We start from the raw sequence: 16,372 nt of genomic DNA, 5'->3' as shown, positions 1-16,372 counted from the left end.
CATATGTGTTTCTTATTTGTGGGTATCAACATGTTATTAAAATTTCAACCAACTATGAGTTTTGCATATTACGATTTATATGGAGAAACATCTAAGTGGATACCTGTATTAACAAATACTGGCTCAAGTATACACCAACACTTTTATTCGATGTATGTACTTACTTTTGATGTGTACTTATCCAAAAATTTCAGCAATGTTTTAATCAAAATTACTCCTACCAAGTTTTGCGTTGTTCTCACTTAAATCTGCTACAGAGGGTGAAGAAAAAAACAAGTCATTGCCTATATGTATATATATTATTTATGAATTACAGAGAAATACACTATTTCAAAGCTTAACTTAATTAGTTTGATGCAGTTTATATAAGATCAAAACTTTAACAATACTTAACGAGCGCTAAAAGTAGCAATAGGTTAAGCTACAATACAATCAAGCAACAAAATATTTAACAATTACTATATCCAAAACAAATTACCATATTTGATAAACACTGTGTGTTTTGGTGTTCTACTTTATAATTTTACTTATAGGAAATTTGCTAATTTATTATTAACCAGTTCTTTTCTTTTTTAATAGTTATGATTAAAGATATTCAAAGTTTTAGAAATGTAGTACATTACTTACTTTTTTTCAGCAAAATAGACATTACATTTTTTCTTAAATGAAAAATAGGTCCCCATAATATTTTTTCTTTAATTAGAAAAGAATTTTCATTTGATTGTTTACCTGGCTTTGGCATAAAAAGTTTTTCTACCCTGAACAAATTTTTCATATCATCACGTTCAATTGTAGATAAATAAAATCATTTTTTGCGAGCGCTCTCTCTGTCGAATTTTGGTAGGAAATAATTACGCGAAGAACGCATAAATATGATTAAATAGGCACTAAAGTTTATATATTCGAAAAATAAATTAGGTTTACGTTGAAATATTGTGATGATAAAGGTTGCAGACAAACTATAAAGGCGGCTGCAACACGTTAGACCCTGTTTACATCTAATGAAATTGTCGCAACAACAAAGAATACTTTATTATTTTAAAACTTTTAAAGAGAAATTGACTATTTTTTAAAATTGTTATTGATATCTCCTTTGTCACCTGCAAGATACAAAAATTTATAGAAAAATATTAAGTGAGCTCAACAGATCCCTGGGGAAAGGTAATAGAAACAGTAACTTTGGCTACACTGTAGTCTCGAAATATTAATATGAATGTTATTCAAATAATTTTCATTAAATGCTTTTTCAATCAAAGATGGATGGAATTTCAGTGGTAAGCAGCAAGACTGTACAAAAATCTTGGAGAATCAATGATTTTCTCAGTTGGAGCTTGATGGAAAGTGGAAGGCGTTGACAGAGCAACATTAATCAACATATTTTTTTTTCCGTCAAATAAAAAAGAAGCTACGCGAGATGCGAACTGTAGATCTCACACTTACAAATCCACGTTCGTGACCACACACTATACCAACACCCACCCTTTATGGTTAATTTTAGAAACGCTATGTCTTAAATCAGTAAGTAATTTCTGCAGATCTAGAAACAAAATTGTTCGCCTTTGCGTAGCGTTTTTCAGACAAGCTGTTTTTATCACTAGGTGTTTTCAATGCTCTTTCAATTCAAGACTTTCAGAATTAAAAAAAAATGTGGAATGATTGAACGTATTCGTATTCGATTGAATATTGAACACATTTATAATAGTTTAATTAGAAAAATGTTCACAGACTTCAGTTAATTCTTTGGTCTAAAGAGATCAAAGTTTAAGTACAGATACAGATATGAATCCTGATTAGCTAGGATAGTATTATACAACGATATTGTTGATTGGAAGTAACTTATGAACCTTTTCAAGGTTTAGTTATAACAAGATAAAGTTTACCTAAAAATGATGCTTACCTTAAACTTCTGTCTTTAATGAGTCTAGTTGGGAAATACAAATTAGTTATTCATCAATTAGTTCTTCTCTGAAATTAATCTACACCCTTGATTAATTGATTTTCGTAAGTTCACATGTATAATATACTGAAACACATTATCTCGTTGCCACATTGGGTGAAAATTATTCAACATTTTGGTAAGTACAATTTTCTTAATTGAAAATCAATTGACATATTATATTAGACCTTGATTGAAGAACTTTTCATTTTCACTGTAATAAATTCGACCAAGAGATTGCCCCTTAACACCAATCGATAGTTCAATAAAAAATATATAATCGATTATATCACTTATAAAACACACACACACGTGTGTCTATAAATTTAAATATTAGAATTCATATTTTAAGAACAGATCAGTTCACACGTAAAGCCGTTAATGATATGCCTTAGTTTTATTTAAATATTTGGCCATTATTCATCATAAATTAATCATATTTAATAATTAATTTTATTGTCATACTTTTTATTACGTTTTTTTTTTAATCAAAATAATTTATAAAATAAACAAAGTTATTTGTTCTGAATTTTTAAAAAATATATTTGATCATTGTCATTTGGCAGATGGTGTGGTAACTAATTTAAATAAGAAAATTTAACGAAAAATACTAAATAATAACTACGTCATTGTTTAAGCAGCACTTTTTTTTAAAAATTTTACTGCTTTGTTTTTAATTTTAAAGCTTTTGTTTGGTTCAAAGGGTGATTCGCTATATAGAACACTCCTAACTTGTGAATTTGGGTCACCAGCTTTATAATATTTGGGCGTAGCGGAGAAGAGAGGTGTATAGGACATCAAGGAATGATTATCCTTTTAAGTACTGACTCCTCTCTCTTACTAGAACTTCCCTTTCTCCTAATCTGGAATAGCTATCCTCAAAAAAAAAACCTGGACAGCATTGGAAGAAAAAAAGGCGTAAAATTCACCGGATATTGCAAAAAAAAAAAAAAATGATTGGTGTATGACGCTTATAATTCAGTTTTAATACGTGACAAATGACTAGAAAACCTCTTTTACCTAAGGCAGCTGTCGTTAATGCGCCGATTAAAGTATCAAATTTGCCGATGACATTCTGTTACTAGACAGAAATAATAATCACATAGTTTTTTTTTTTATGTGAGAGTGTATGATGCAAAAATTGTTTCCTGAATCTGCAATGTAATGTGGTTAACACAATAATCTTCAAGGTGAGCGAAATAGCTTAATGTCTGATCCAGTTACAATTTAAAATAAACAACGCTGCTTAAACTTTAGTAGTTTACAAAATATATATTACAAAATGTTTTAAGACTTAATAAATAACATATAAAAAATATATATAAAACAATTTATAATTTGTATAAAAAATATAATTCTATTCAATCTCATTTTTAATATGAAAATAAAAATTTGATAATTCTTTTATCAATGTTTTACTAAGAAAGATAATTATTAATAAATTATTTTTAGTAATAAATTTGAAAATGATCACAGAAAAAGTGTGTTAATTGTACAAACGATTGTTTACAGTAACAGGAATAAATAATACAATTAAAAAAATTACCCTAAAGCACTTCGACATTAATTACAGTAAAGTACCAGTTGGATCAGCAGCTTAATAAGGCATACGTATCCATAAAAAATCTTATATTCAGTCAAATTCAGAGCTTTTTTTTTCATAACCATATATATGTATGAACCCTAATAGAGTGCCTTTACTTGCCAGTTTCTAACCTATACAGCGAGGTTATGTTTTTAGGCTGAACTTAATGTAATACATTGATTTAAAGAAATCGTTAAGATCGATATTATACTGCAAGCTTCAAATTATATTATGTATAAAATATGAAAATTAAAGCGCTTAATTATTGACTTATTTTTTTAACTATTTACTTTTTTGTTGAAAATTTGACAAATTATATGTGTATAATTGTTTACATTTATTTGGGGTGGAGGGTAAACTTATAAATGGAAGTCGAATTCGTAAAGGAAGTCCGGTCGAGTATTTGCTTACTCTCTAACCGTTAGAGAGGATGTTAATGTGATCCGTCATATTTTCGTAATTGAGTTTACTGAAGCACTTATAGAAAGTTTAGAGGTCAAAAATTTCCACATCTGCTAGAATTTCACTTTTGTCAAATAGAATTTTTAGGTTAGCTGTATTCAAAAATGGAATCATACAGTTTTCTTTGAAATTCGCATTTAGATTTCTTTCTTTTATCTACTCTATGCTACAAAATCACATTTTGTTATCCGATTTTACTCAAAAAAACGTGGAATCCTAGCAACATATGATACTGTTATTACATATATAACTTGACGAAAAAGCGAATAGTTCGGGAAACAGTCGTATTTATAAGCAGTGAAAATAATTTCGTCGCTATTTTGGTTAAAAAAAAAAATAAAAAACTCACAAAAATATTAAAGATCGCTTCAGTTAAGAAACACTACTAGTTGACTGATTTTGGCGATCAAAAACAGTTTGCAACATCTGCGATGTTCAGTATTTGGAAGATACGATATTCGCCGGCGCGGACAAGTACGCTAAAAATATAATATTTCGTAATCACGTAACCTCAAAACCCAGAGGAAATTTGCAATATCGAAAATTTGATCGATTATTAAAAAAAAATACTTCTTGCTAGGAATAAAGGCTCATTTACAGATGCAGATTTGCGTGCTGGTAAACAGATAGTAGCTTTCAGCCCCATCATGACATAACTAAACTATTTGGCAAAGGAACTGAAGGATCACCCAGGCGAATTCATGTTGATAGACTTGAAAACTTTTATGAGTATACTCAAATTTAAGTGACCACAATTTGGGAAAATATGACAACGAAGGTGCAAAGGTGGTATTGATCATAATGAATGATTAAAATTTTTGGGAAGATTTATTCAATAAAATAATATCATTCATGGTCTGGTCTAGAACTTTATAAAAAAAAATATAGGAGCACAGAACTCCCATAACGCCAAAAAGAGTCAAAATCAGTCCCAGGGTCAAAACAGAGTAGCCGAATTCGAAAAGAGAAGTACATAATAGTTTGTATGGATAAATTTACGTGAAATAACGCGTTGTTTGAAAGGAAATCCATTCGTTCCTTAATTCCAGTAGGGAGAGTAATGTTAGGGAAGTTCTCTCGCCCTGGAATTGGACATTGTTGGTTTCACCCTTTCAGTTATCTTACTAATCTTCTGCTTCCCATCCAGTAAGTCCTACTTGGAAGCTGGCTAGTTACTTATGACCATCGAAAATAAGTTGTGGGCTCATTTTATTCCGACATAAGAATTAAAAAGACCTAAAATCTAATTTAGTTTATACTATATATGTAGCACCAAGCCCATTAACGTACTTATGATTCAATATCCTCCATAACGACCTACGACAGATCTTCCATTTGCTTGTCAATTTGACAATTAACCTGACCTTCACCTGACTTGCTACCTGCATCGTGTGTCCATAGCCTTAAGAGGAAATAAAAACTCTTGAATGACTGGAATATCCGTAATATTGGATAAATAAGAAGTACATTCCAATTTTCAAATGAAACTATCAATTTTGCTTAAAAAAAAAAAAAAATAAGCTGAAAGTTGTAATGGTTAACTGTAAAAGGAACGTATTGGAAGGTATGAGGCGGCTCGGCTTTACCACCTCCACGATAAAAGGCTAGACTAATTGAAAAGGCCGACTACATTAATTTTTGGTGTGATTTGCGAGCTGATAACAATACGGCATGATATGGCCATGACTACACCGATCTACTGTGGAAAATGTTGTCACAATAGTGGCCAATCCCAAAACAGCGACCACACTGCCAAATAGAGCAACTCCAAAAGCTGGTAACTTCCTTTTAGATAGTATTGAACCTTCTTCCAGCTTGATGTAGCTTGCTGCCGGCAAGATGAAAGCTAAAGGTACAGCGGATATAACACCCTAAAAAAAATATATATCGAACAAGGTGAATCTCTAAATCTATAGCAAGAAAGTTTTAATCTACTACAGTCCGGGAGAAGGTAATATAAGCTGTCAAGACCTTACTCGTGTTCTAATCTAATTCTTAGGTAATTCTTGCAGTAGAAGTAGTTTATATTAGCGAGTTCAATATTCTTTTTCAATTCCTCTTAAGGAAAGTATTGCGTTAATGTCAAATTATCGACTTCGAGTTTGCACCGAAGATAGCCGTTTTGGTAGTGTGTTACTGGAGGATTTGATTTTGAAAAGGCTGGAACGGGACCCATGCCCCACGTTACTGCAGCCACAAGAGGCTTGTTGTGCCTTCCCCTTTAAGTCTAGTAGATGAAACCTCCCCTTCTAAACAAAATTGAGGACTTTCCCTACCAGTTCCTTCTGCGCTACTATCTCCTTTGGCTTCAAATTTTCAAAGATATCTGTAGCGCAGCCGCTCGATTGCAACGCAATCCGAACAACAGGTAAGAGCCCGTTTCCTCCACTTCCTGACCACAATCTGCACAACGGTTCCGAGCTGATAAGCCCTATCTTGTGCAGGTGCTTTCTAAAACCTGCCATACCCTGTGAATAGGCCTTTAACCAGGATAATCTGATTTCTGCACAAGCCCAGAGTCTCCTTTGGTTCTTTGTTTACACAGCAAGGGCTGATGACACTCTTGCCGTGTTTTACCCCAGGAAGCATCACCCAGTTCTCTTCATGTTCTCCAATCCATGAGAGCCTCACGAACTACACCCTTGGTGATATCCCCAGGACTGGGGTTCCGGGCCTATGAAAGGAGTACTAGCTCCATTCCTGGCCAGATGTTACTGGAGGAAGTAATCACTAATTTTAAAGAAGTGGCACTTTTAACCATTTTCAGAAATCAAAATTTGCATCTCCGATGATAACTCGGTAACCGGAATTTAAGATAATCACAGTATTTCTTCTTATCCGTTGAAAATATTAGAAAATGATAAGCACTGGAAAAAGCAAAAAGAGTACAAAAAAAAAAAAAGAGAAAAAACTTACGTTTAGTTCCAAAACAACTCCAAGACAATCTGTGGATATAGAAATTAGAAATGTTGCTCCTACAATAATTATGGTGGAAAAGAAATGCGAAACAGGTCGATAAGCTTGGCTTATCACAGAACGGGTAACCAAACATTCTGAAACAAGTAAATAAAAATGAGAATTAGTAAATTAATTCGACCAGGATCAAAAAAAACTACATTCTCATCCTTTTTTCGACTGTTTTTTTTAATTTTTTTGAGCGCAGGTTTTTCTTAAATACCCTTATTTTATGTACACACTTCCATGTTTACTTTTCCTAATTAAGGCGCCACGGTAGCCGAGCGGTTAGAGGCGAGACCTGCGAAGCTAATATGTATTGTGGTACTGGGTTCGATTCCCGGTCTTTAGGCCTTGGATTTTATTTAATGGTTAATAAAAGAAATTTACAGTAAAGTATGTTTGCTAGTCGCCTCCGTCCACGACACCTAATTGGTAGTTGGACGTTAAGCCCCGCCTGAAAAAATAGGCGATTACTTTACTTACTTTTACTTTTTTCCTAATTTGAGCTTTCGCCAATGAGTAGCCCAATTTATTAACCTCCACTCAACCGAGAGTGTATACTTCCATGGTAAACCTTTCTACGTATTAATGAAATCCTTCTTTTGTAAAGCGATTCTCAAACAAGATTGCATAAATATAAATGGTTTTTATAGAAACATCCAAATACCCAGTAATGGAAAAGTAGTTCGGGCAAGAAAAGCCACAAATGTACAATAATTCAGATGATTATTAACCTGGTGAGCAAGAGTGCAGACTCAGTTCGACCAAATCATTTTTAATATAGAAAACATTCTATATTAAACAGAGAAAAACATTCTATATTAAACAGAGAAAAACTCCTTTTTTTTGGTTTTCTTTAGATTTAATAATCCATGTAGTGAAAAATAGCCTCAGGTTGCAAACAGGTAATTTTAACTCACTACTTCAAATGCTTCCTTAATACAAAATTACTTGAAAAACTACTTAATAACTATAGAACTGACAAACAATCGAAGAGGAAGATTATCTGAAAAATGTTTCCCCAAAAAGAAATTGGTTACTTCCTTTTACACTAACAACGCTAAACAATCGATCTTATTATAAATATTGATTGATTGAATAGAATTGATAAATTACGAGTTTCTGCTTAAAACACTGATGAAACTTTGTATAATCATCAATTTTACTCAATTCAACACTATTGTCAAATATCCAATTGTTCATCTTCCCAGAAACACCGAAATCTTTATAATTCGCCCATCCATAATTTATGAAGGTGGTATTTTATGCCTCTAAAGATAAACTTTTTGATTCTGGCTTTACACTTTACACTTTTGTTTATAACAATATTAATTAGATAAACGAATTAAACTTTTTTTTTTTCTGTTCTCAAACATAATTTGGCACAATTAGAGCTATGTTTTTTGCCTTATTTCCTAGCACAATTAGAACCTTGAAAAAATGTAATTAAGAACCAAATGGATGAGGAATAGATGATATTATATGGTACTTTATAACCAATTTATATGTATAAATGGAAGTTACAAAATTAATTTTCTTTTAAGTTAATTAATTTTATTCCTCTTCATTGGCACATATTTAGTGTTCCTACCAATTGTATGTACTTTGAACTGTTGACTGTTACAACTTTGTGCTACATTGCGAGAGTCTCTTTTCTTTGCCCAAACTTATCTTATTTTAATTTCGTCAGCTCGTTTATTGCAATTCTTGAATATTGTTGGTTTAATAAGCAAAGATGCCACTTAGTGGCATTTCACCAGCAATTATTGCGGCTGACCAAGTTGATGAAAAGGAGAAACGACAAGCAGTGAAAATGAAGAAACGGAAAACCGATGCTAGTCCTTTCGAAATTACTGTAAGTACTGCTAATAATTTCGAACCACTTTCTGATATGGAGAGCATGGACGAGGATAGTATTCCTCAGCCCAGTGTTAGTAATAAGACGCCTATGGCTAAAAATATTGTCAAAATACCACCTATTGTGGTCTATAGTTATATTAAAAATCATTCGGAAACTCTTAAAAATCTAAGAGCCGTATGTAAACAAGAGTTCGATGTTAAATGCAGAGGCAATAGACTTATATTTTTGACAAAATGCAAAGAAGATTATAACAAAATTCTTAGCGAAGTAGCCTCAGCTAAACTCGAATATCACACCTACACACCTAAAGATGAAATCAATCATACTTTAGTACTTAGGAACTTGCCACCCAATATAACGTGCGAGGAAATAATCCAGGATTTAGCTGATAAAAGTACCCCAGCAACTAAAGTATCTCAAATGACGAAAAAAGATTTAATGGGGACAATTATAAAATATCCGCTCTTTATAGCTACTTTCGACAATGTTACTACTATTTAGATTAATTGGACTCACCAATTGGAAAGGTCAAGAGGATTGTCAAAGAAAACGCTATCCGTGCAGCATTCATTAAATCATCATCCCAACAATAATTTTCTAACAAATCACCTGTACACACAATCATTACAAATAATTTTTACAATTGAACAATATTTACTTTCATATTCTATGGTTAATTTAAAAAATACCTTGTGAATAGCCAGTGAATGTGGCATAACCTGTAATGCCAAACAGGCAGGCTATAATGAATGAAGTAAATACAGAGTAATGTGTCACTCTGTCCCATTTCTCTTGATCAGCGTCTTCTATGGATGCGTACAACAGAAACACGTTATGGTGGCACATGAATGCTAAAAAAAAAAAAAGTTATTTTTTATTTTTTAAACAGACTGAAATAAGAAATTTTTTTCATTAACTTAAGAATATAAACAGAATAAGTGAATAAGGGAAGGTAAATTTATCGTTGACTCTGATTGCGATAGCTGGCAACACTGTCAGCTAATGAAACAATATTTGTTGATAGTTTTAAATTAAAAAAAAATACATGTAGCGTTGCAAAAAATAAAAATAAATAAATAACTTTGCTCTTAAGCATTATAATAAAACTAATGAGTACCCGAAGTAGATGAGAGTGGACTAGATGAACGGGTAATACTCGAGTTGAAATAGCTTGAAGTATAGTCTTACTCAGGCTATATACCATTTGTATGTATGCATTCTAAAGGACTAAGCACTTTAGGTCTAAAATAATTTTCCAAAATTGTACTGCATACTCGTCTTAAGGTGGTGCTTGATGATTTAGAACGTTTGTTGAAAGTATGTGCTTGATGAGAACATTAGAAAAGCACTAGTGGACTCTTCCTTCCTAGCTGCAAGCAATGGCCAACATGCACTCACATGGCTGCATTCAAACACAGAAAGAGTTACAAAAAATGAGACGAAGGAAGATAAACGGAAGATTAAGAAGTAACGTGACCATCCAACACATCTAGTATAAAGTACATGCTTCTAGAAAAGAAAGTAATGAATTGTTGTTAGACGTAGCAACCAAGAGACAGGAAATTTATGGGAGAGAAAAATGAGAGAGCCCCTAAATGCATGCTAGAAATATATTTATTGAAAGTCTCACCTTTTGCAGAAAGAGCAATGAATACATTGTATAAGCTGTGCATTAATGAAAGTGTTCAGTAAAGTCACAATCTTTTGAAACATTTACAATTTACTTGTGTTCCTAAATAAATTACTCATGAATTCTTAAACTCTCGTTACAGGTGCCTTTAAATAAACTTTCAATAAAAATATTCCTCAAGGATTCCTTAGATATAACAAAAAAAAAAAAAAAAGGAGAAGATTGCCACAGAAGAAAATTAAAAGAACGTAGAGCCCATATCCGGAAAAAGAGGATGTGAGACATACACATACCAAATGCCATGATTCCAATGGCAGGAACTACTCCCCAGTTGTACACCTTCCAAGAGTTTTCTGTAGAACCACTGCGAACATTTAATACAATAAACTAACAGAAGAAGCTTAAGAAAACACAGATTAAGTTCAAAGAATATACACATTAAAATCGGAAACTATGGGGAGAGGAGGTAATATTGATTAGTTTAGGTAGCCCCAATGCCACTTCCAAGACTACACTCTGCATTACACAACTTTTGCTCAGTTCAATTGTCTCAAACACACATACAAAACAAAGACTGGTGACTTTTAATCTATATTTTCTGTTTATGTTCTATCGATATTTATCTATATACATGTATGGTGTCTACATAAATAGAACTACATTCCATGCGTAAATAATTTTTTGAAGTCAAAAAAGTTCGAATTGTTTTTTATAGGAGTAATTTCAATCTCTTGTTATTGTAAGGGACACTTTATTTGCGTGCATGCTTTACGAGGTTAAGTGTAATGGCAGTAAGGATGAGCTAGAAATGTTTCGTCTTGATTCTCCAGGTTGTTGATGTGCCAGGGGACAAAGAAAAAAAAGACTTAAAATATTACAACTCAAAAATTAAAAGAATAGAACATCCAGCCAGTCGTCCACCAAACTATTTTTTTTTCTTTTTTTAAGAAAATCACAATCAAACAAAATTGCTTCAAATTAACACAAATAACTAATAACCTTTTTACAAGAATAAGAACACAATGCCCCTGCAATAGTGTTAGAAATATTTATGCAACATTTAAAAAAAAAAAACTCAAGTTCCGTTAACATGACAGCAACAAGATATGCGATGTAATAAATTTATATTTTGGAACACAAGTTGTAATTTGTTTAAGGCCTGTTTACATAAGATGTGGGTTAATAATTTAAAAAAAAAAAGAAAAAAGCAATAGATAATCAATAAACAAACATAAGTAAGAACGCTCACTGTGACCGATATCAGTAATATTAATGCATATCAGTGAAATTTCATGTCGGAGGTTAAGAGTTTAATAACAATATCATTTTATTGACTCTTAAGACTAATTAAAATGCCCAACACTAAATCTACAAAGTAAAAAAAACTTTAATTTTTGATTTTATTAAGGAACAAAAAATTGTAATTATTCAACAATTCTATCACACATTTACGTACATCTGGAAATCATAATTGCATTAATATTCTTAAAATAGAAAAGACGGCATTGATCGATCGAGCGTTCAGAATGTTTTAAATTCTTGAATGCAATAAGAAATGTGCAGGAATTAGAGAAGGCGACAAGTATGCTGTGGTGAGTCGTGAGGAGTGGAAGTAAGGGGTATATATATATATCCAGTAATGATCAATATACCAACTCCAAATGTCAACTGGGCAGCTTCCTTTATATAGAATTCACAATCAACGATGATCTTATACAATTTTAATCGACAAACACATATTTTTTTTTTTTTACTAGGTATGAAATGAATTGCGATGTCAAAATTTACTATTTCGAATTTTCATAGGTTATTTCCGTTTTGAGTAACCCACTGGTAGTTTTTTTAGTGTGGGCGTAAACAAAAATTTCTCAAAAAACGAGAAATCTAATATTAGGTACTTAGGGAGGAATCGAACGGTAATTTATCGAACAAAATCCATCAACCAGAATCACCAATCGACACTTTTTCAAAATGACAATGATGTTCTTTAAATGATTTTGTATATCATATTTTAGGTGTTCTACATTTTTTTGAAATGTTTTCCAGAGACAGACAGGAAGGCTTTCCTTTAAAGTATGTACCATTTCAGTACAATGTACACATTATAAGGGTGGGATAAAGGAATATGTAAAACTCTAAATTTGACGAAAGTACCACTTCTTCGAAAGGATTTTCACTTTTTTTTGAGGACTTCTAGAAACTAGCTTATATATAATTCTTAACAGTTAAAAAACTGTTATTTCTCGAAAAACTCTTTTCAGGAAATTTCTAGGGGTTGGAAAAGAGTTTGCCTTCACTTAAAAGTAAATTTCAATATAATGCCCGGTTTTACGAACTTAAAATTTTAGCAAAAAGCAAATATAACTAGAAAATTATTATAGTAAGCAAAAAACGCGTTTCATTCCCATTTTTCTTTTTTTTATTTCCTTAAATTCATAAAATAGATAAAAGATATGGTTACTTACATAAGAGGAGCTAATGAAATGAATCGTGTAAATATGGTAGAAAGGATGAATATTATGAATATTAGCGACATAAAGGAAGCTCTAGCCAATTTCGCCATATCCTTAAGTAGACACAACGGGATGGTGACAAATATAGTAGCCATGGCCACCACATAGTCTCGTCTGGCAAACAGAGAGCCCGGTGTCAATCCGAAAACTCTTATGAGCACTTTGGTCACTGTGTCGCCAACCACCACGTTGTAGCTCACCATAGCTGTGATAAAAAATAAGTCTAAGTTTTTTTATGAAAGCACTATGAACATTAGAACTTCATAATCAACAAAATTCACAACTCACTCACCAATAAACGGATAGACAAACTGTAGAAATGTCAGAAGATAAAATCCAGGTCTTCCAAATGCTGCCTCCATTAATCCTTGATAAGAAAATGATCCACTTATATGTGCAGACCGTACCATCAATATTAATGAATAATCTGTTACTAATGCCACGAAACCAAGAAGAAACAGTCCGGTAACGAAGCCAGCCTGATGTAAAGCGAATGCAATTCCTTGAAACAAATTGAGGACATTCTATTTAATTTTCACCAAAAACGACTCCGTCACATGAAAGTTTTAAATGTTTCAACAAGTTCGTTAAAAAAGTTAATAGCGTGCTGAATTAACTCTTTCACGATAGTCCTGTCTTTAGTGAATTCACAATGAATCAAAAAGTTTATTTATTTAGAAAAAAAAAAAAAAGAAGCACAATAGCCAAGAGAAGGTTATGAAAATAGGGTTCCATATGGAAGTTATACCAGAGGTGTTTTCACAGTGTAGTACCTTCCACACTATTAATTATAAAAACCTAATTTGGTGACAAGTTAATTATAAAACAATAAATTATAAATATTTTTATGTGATAATGCTTATGGTTATTAAACTTGTCTGGGATTAAAAAAGAAATGTTAGTATTCGTAAATTCATAATTCACCTATGACTCCACTTCCAACTATCGAGTTAATATAATTAAAGCTAGCAAAACTCAATCCGGTTGTTTCTCCTTTCCTTTCCTGGAATTCAATAATTCATTGGTTAAGAAATTACAGAGAAATTCCAATTTCTTTAGAATCAAAAAACTTCCTCTTACCTCGAAAATATTATCAGTGTCATTTTCGCCTACACCGTCAATCACCTATACACAAATATTTAAAAATAAATATTACAAATCATGAAGGTAATTTATGAGGAAATTCCTATGAAAAGTGTAAATGACCTGTTGATCCAATACATTTCTGTAAGAGTCTAAAATATAACTTTTTTCGGTAGCTGGTGGAACAGTTTTCGGTTCGTTCATGATCTCTTTAACAATCCCGAATTAAACGTACTTGTTTATCATTACACAACCCGTAAACTGCTGACACTTGACTGCTTCGTTGAATCACACTCCTACTCAATAATTGATTGCTGCGTTGCAATACCAGAAGATAAAACTGCATTTGAACGAACCTGCAGGTTACTTCGAGAAGGGGTCAGAAGAAATCATACTAATTTATTTCAATCTAATAATAAAAAAAAAAAATTCAACTTAATAAATATAATCTTAATGAGTTTTTTCTAAATAGTGAACTTGAAAATAGAAATGACTCATTCGTTTCAAGGCAGCATTGCATCATGTAAGCACTGGTAGGTAACATGGACGATCAAGAACTTGAGGCGATTAGGGCTAAGAGGTTATCCCAACTTCAAGGAAGTATTCCGGTATAAAATTCATTTTATTTCAACTGTTGTAAATCATTTAATTTGCTTGGCAAACAAGCATTACTTGGTAGCACAATTATTTTTTTAATACTAAAGTTGACATTCACAGTTTTGTCTTGCTTTTCTTACCGTTTAGGGATATAATGCTCAAAATCAAAATGCGGAGGCGCTGGAAGAGAAGAAGCGTGCTGCTGAAGATATGAAAAATAATATGCTTGCACAGATCCTAGATCAAGATGCACGCGCGAGATGTACTAAATATTTCTAAATTGCGATAATCAATTAAAGGTATTAAAATTAAGTGACCGATCCTATAAATTCTTGCAGTGAACACAATCAAAGTCGCCAAACCCGAACGAGGCCAAATGTTAGAAGATATGCTAATACAAATGGCTCAACGAGGGCAGATTATTGGCAAGATGAGCGAAAATGAACTCAAAGGAATTCTGGAAAGAGTAAGTGGTCAATTGCAGAAGAAGACAGTCGTTAAGGTGAGTTTTTTTTTTTCTTTTAACAAAAAGGTCTTATCCTCCTTCAGTGTTTTAACCGTTCCCAATAACTAATCTTCTTATTCAATTCATAAAAGTACAGCATATATTTGTATGCACTTTTCAATTGGTGTATATTTGATGCTGCGAGAAGGAATCTTTTGATGCTAAAAGGTTTATTTTTCAAGTTAAACGCATTATACATTTTTGTTGTAAAATTAGTTATTACATTTGATTTCATACATCCTTTTTAAGTTGGCCTATATCTTGCTGTCATTCATCAAAATCTAATTATCATGATGGCCTCTGAGAATAATTTTGATTGCAGTTTGATAGAAGAAGAACCGTTTTGGATTCAGATGATGAGCTTGACTTGGATGTTTGAACATGCACCGCCTGTTTTTGTGTTTCACTTTAACATGTCACGTATTTATTTAAGGATTCAAAAACTGTAACGTTAAATAAAATTATTTTTTAGAATTCTAGTTCTTTTTTATTTCCTTACAAATTAAATGAGAGAAGTTAAGAAACGTTAATTTTTATTTTAGAGTAGCTAGTTGCATTTCTGTGCCATTTATAGAATTACTTAATAAATTCAAGTAAGCTTCCTAAATAATTCAATTTACGTAAATTAATACGGGGAACAATTTTTGAATTTCAATCTAATTGAATTTGGCAGAAATGGAATTATATACCTGGCATTATATAAAACACTCGTGGAAGACCAGAAGATAAAAATAAATTGAACTGGTTCATTAACTTATAAGGTTTAATAAAGAAGAATACACCTGGGAGACACGCAAACAATCCAGAGAGAATTGTTCATTTGCTACGTCAGTAGATAGGGTGCGTTCCCTGCTGATATGTCCACTACCGAAGTATGAGAACATAATATAAGCAGTATTACCAACTTACTTTTATTACCACTAACAGTTTAATCAAAACGCTTTGTTGCGTGAATATTATTTGCGTTCCATAAATATGATTATTTAAGAAACGTATATAATTTACAACTTCAGAAATGAAACAACGCAGTTTACTCCCAAACTATTCGTAGCGCTTGCGGTCGTAGGTAGAAAGTACCAGTGACCACTAATGGCGTCGCAAGCTTACTTTAGTAGAGTTAAGTATTACCTTTAGGGCATAAGGAGTATTTTAAATATTTGTTCACGAATTTTATGTAAAAACTTTTGACTATGATTAATTGGAAATGTTAGTTTCTGTTGGAGAATAACTACTAACATATAA

The 16,372-nt window shown here is 32.1% G+C and overlaps 2 protein-coding genes across 2 annotated transcripts; one reads left to right on the top strand and one right to left on the bottom strand.

The window, feature by feature from the left end:
* Nucleotides 1-834: 834 nt before the first annotated feature.
* Nucleotides 835-15,992, bottom strand: LOC141446187 (putative sodium-coupled neutral amino acid transporter 11). The gene is made up of 11 exons (XM_074112672.1): nucleotides 15,820-15,992; nucleotides 14,152-14,437; nucleotides 14,026-14,070; nucleotides 13,870-13,948; nucleotides 13,238-13,447; nucleotides 12,898-13,150; nucleotides 10,726-10,796; nucleotides 9,492-9,653; nucleotides 9,319-9,411; nucleotides 6,900-7,036; nucleotides 835-5,854 (listed from the first exon to the last, which is right to left on the bottom strand). Exons 2-11 carry the CDS (start codon nucleotides 14,230-14,232, stop codon nucleotides 5,615-5,617), a joined length of 1,371 nt encoding a protein of 456 aa, XP_073968773.1. The 5' UTR covers nucleotides 14,233-14,437; nucleotides 15,820-15,992; the 3' UTR covers nucleotides 835-5,614.
* Nucleotides 14,482-15,604, top strand: PDCD-5 (programmed cell death 5). Its single transcript, XM_074112701.1, has 4 exons — nucleotides 14,482-14,636; nucleotides 14,773-14,887; nucleotides 14,964-15,127; nucleotides 15,453-15,604. Exons 1-4 carry the CDS (start codon nucleotides 14,571-14,573, stop codon nucleotides 15,507-15,509), a joined length of 402 nt encoding a protein of 133 aa, XP_073968802.1. The 5' UTR covers nucleotides 14,482-14,570; the 3' UTR covers nucleotides 15,510-15,604.
* Nucleotides 15,993-16,372: the final 380 nt, after the last annotated feature.

Source organism: Rhodnius prolixus, unplaced genomic scaffold, assembly GCF_049639745.1.
Source record: "Rhodnius prolixus isolate KJV_2025 unplaced genomic scaffold, Rpr scaffold_1, whole genome shotgun sequence".
In the NCBI taxonomy this organism is placed as follows: domain Eukaryota; kingdom Metazoa; phylum Arthropoda; class Insecta; order Hemiptera; family Reduviidae; genus Rhodnius; species Rhodnius prolixus.
Note: the sequence above shows the minus strand (reverse complement) of the source record. Positions and strands in the feature narration are given on the sequence as shown.

Excerpts from the sequence above, each read along its gene's own strand:
- LOC141446187 (XM_074112672.1), bottom strand. The coding sequence starts at position 14,232 with ATGAACGAACCGAAAACTGTTCCACCAGCTACCGAAAAAAGTTATATT. Across the intron at positions 7,037-9,318 it reads CCTCTTGACCTTTCCAATTG|AATGTTTGGTTACCCGTTCT; the intron begins GTGAGTCCAATT and ends TACTTGTTTCAG. Across the intron at positions 5,855-6,899 it reads GAGTTGTTTTGGAACTAAAC|GGTGTTATATCCGCTGTACC; the intron begins GTAAGTTTTTTC and ends TATTTTTTTTAG.
- PDCD-5 (XM_074112701.1), top strand. The coding sequence starts at position 14,571 with ATGGACGATCAAGAACTTGAGGCGATTAGGGCTAAGAGGTTATCCCAA. Across the intron at positions 14,637-14,772 it reads AACTTCAAGGAAGTATTCCG|GGATATAATGCTCAAAATCA; the intron begins GTATAAAATTCA and ends CTTACCGTTTAG. Across the intron at positions 15,128-15,452 it reads AGAAGAAGACAGTCGTTAAG|TTTGATAGAAGAAGAACCGT; the intron begins GTGAGTTTTTTT and ends TTTTGATTGCAG.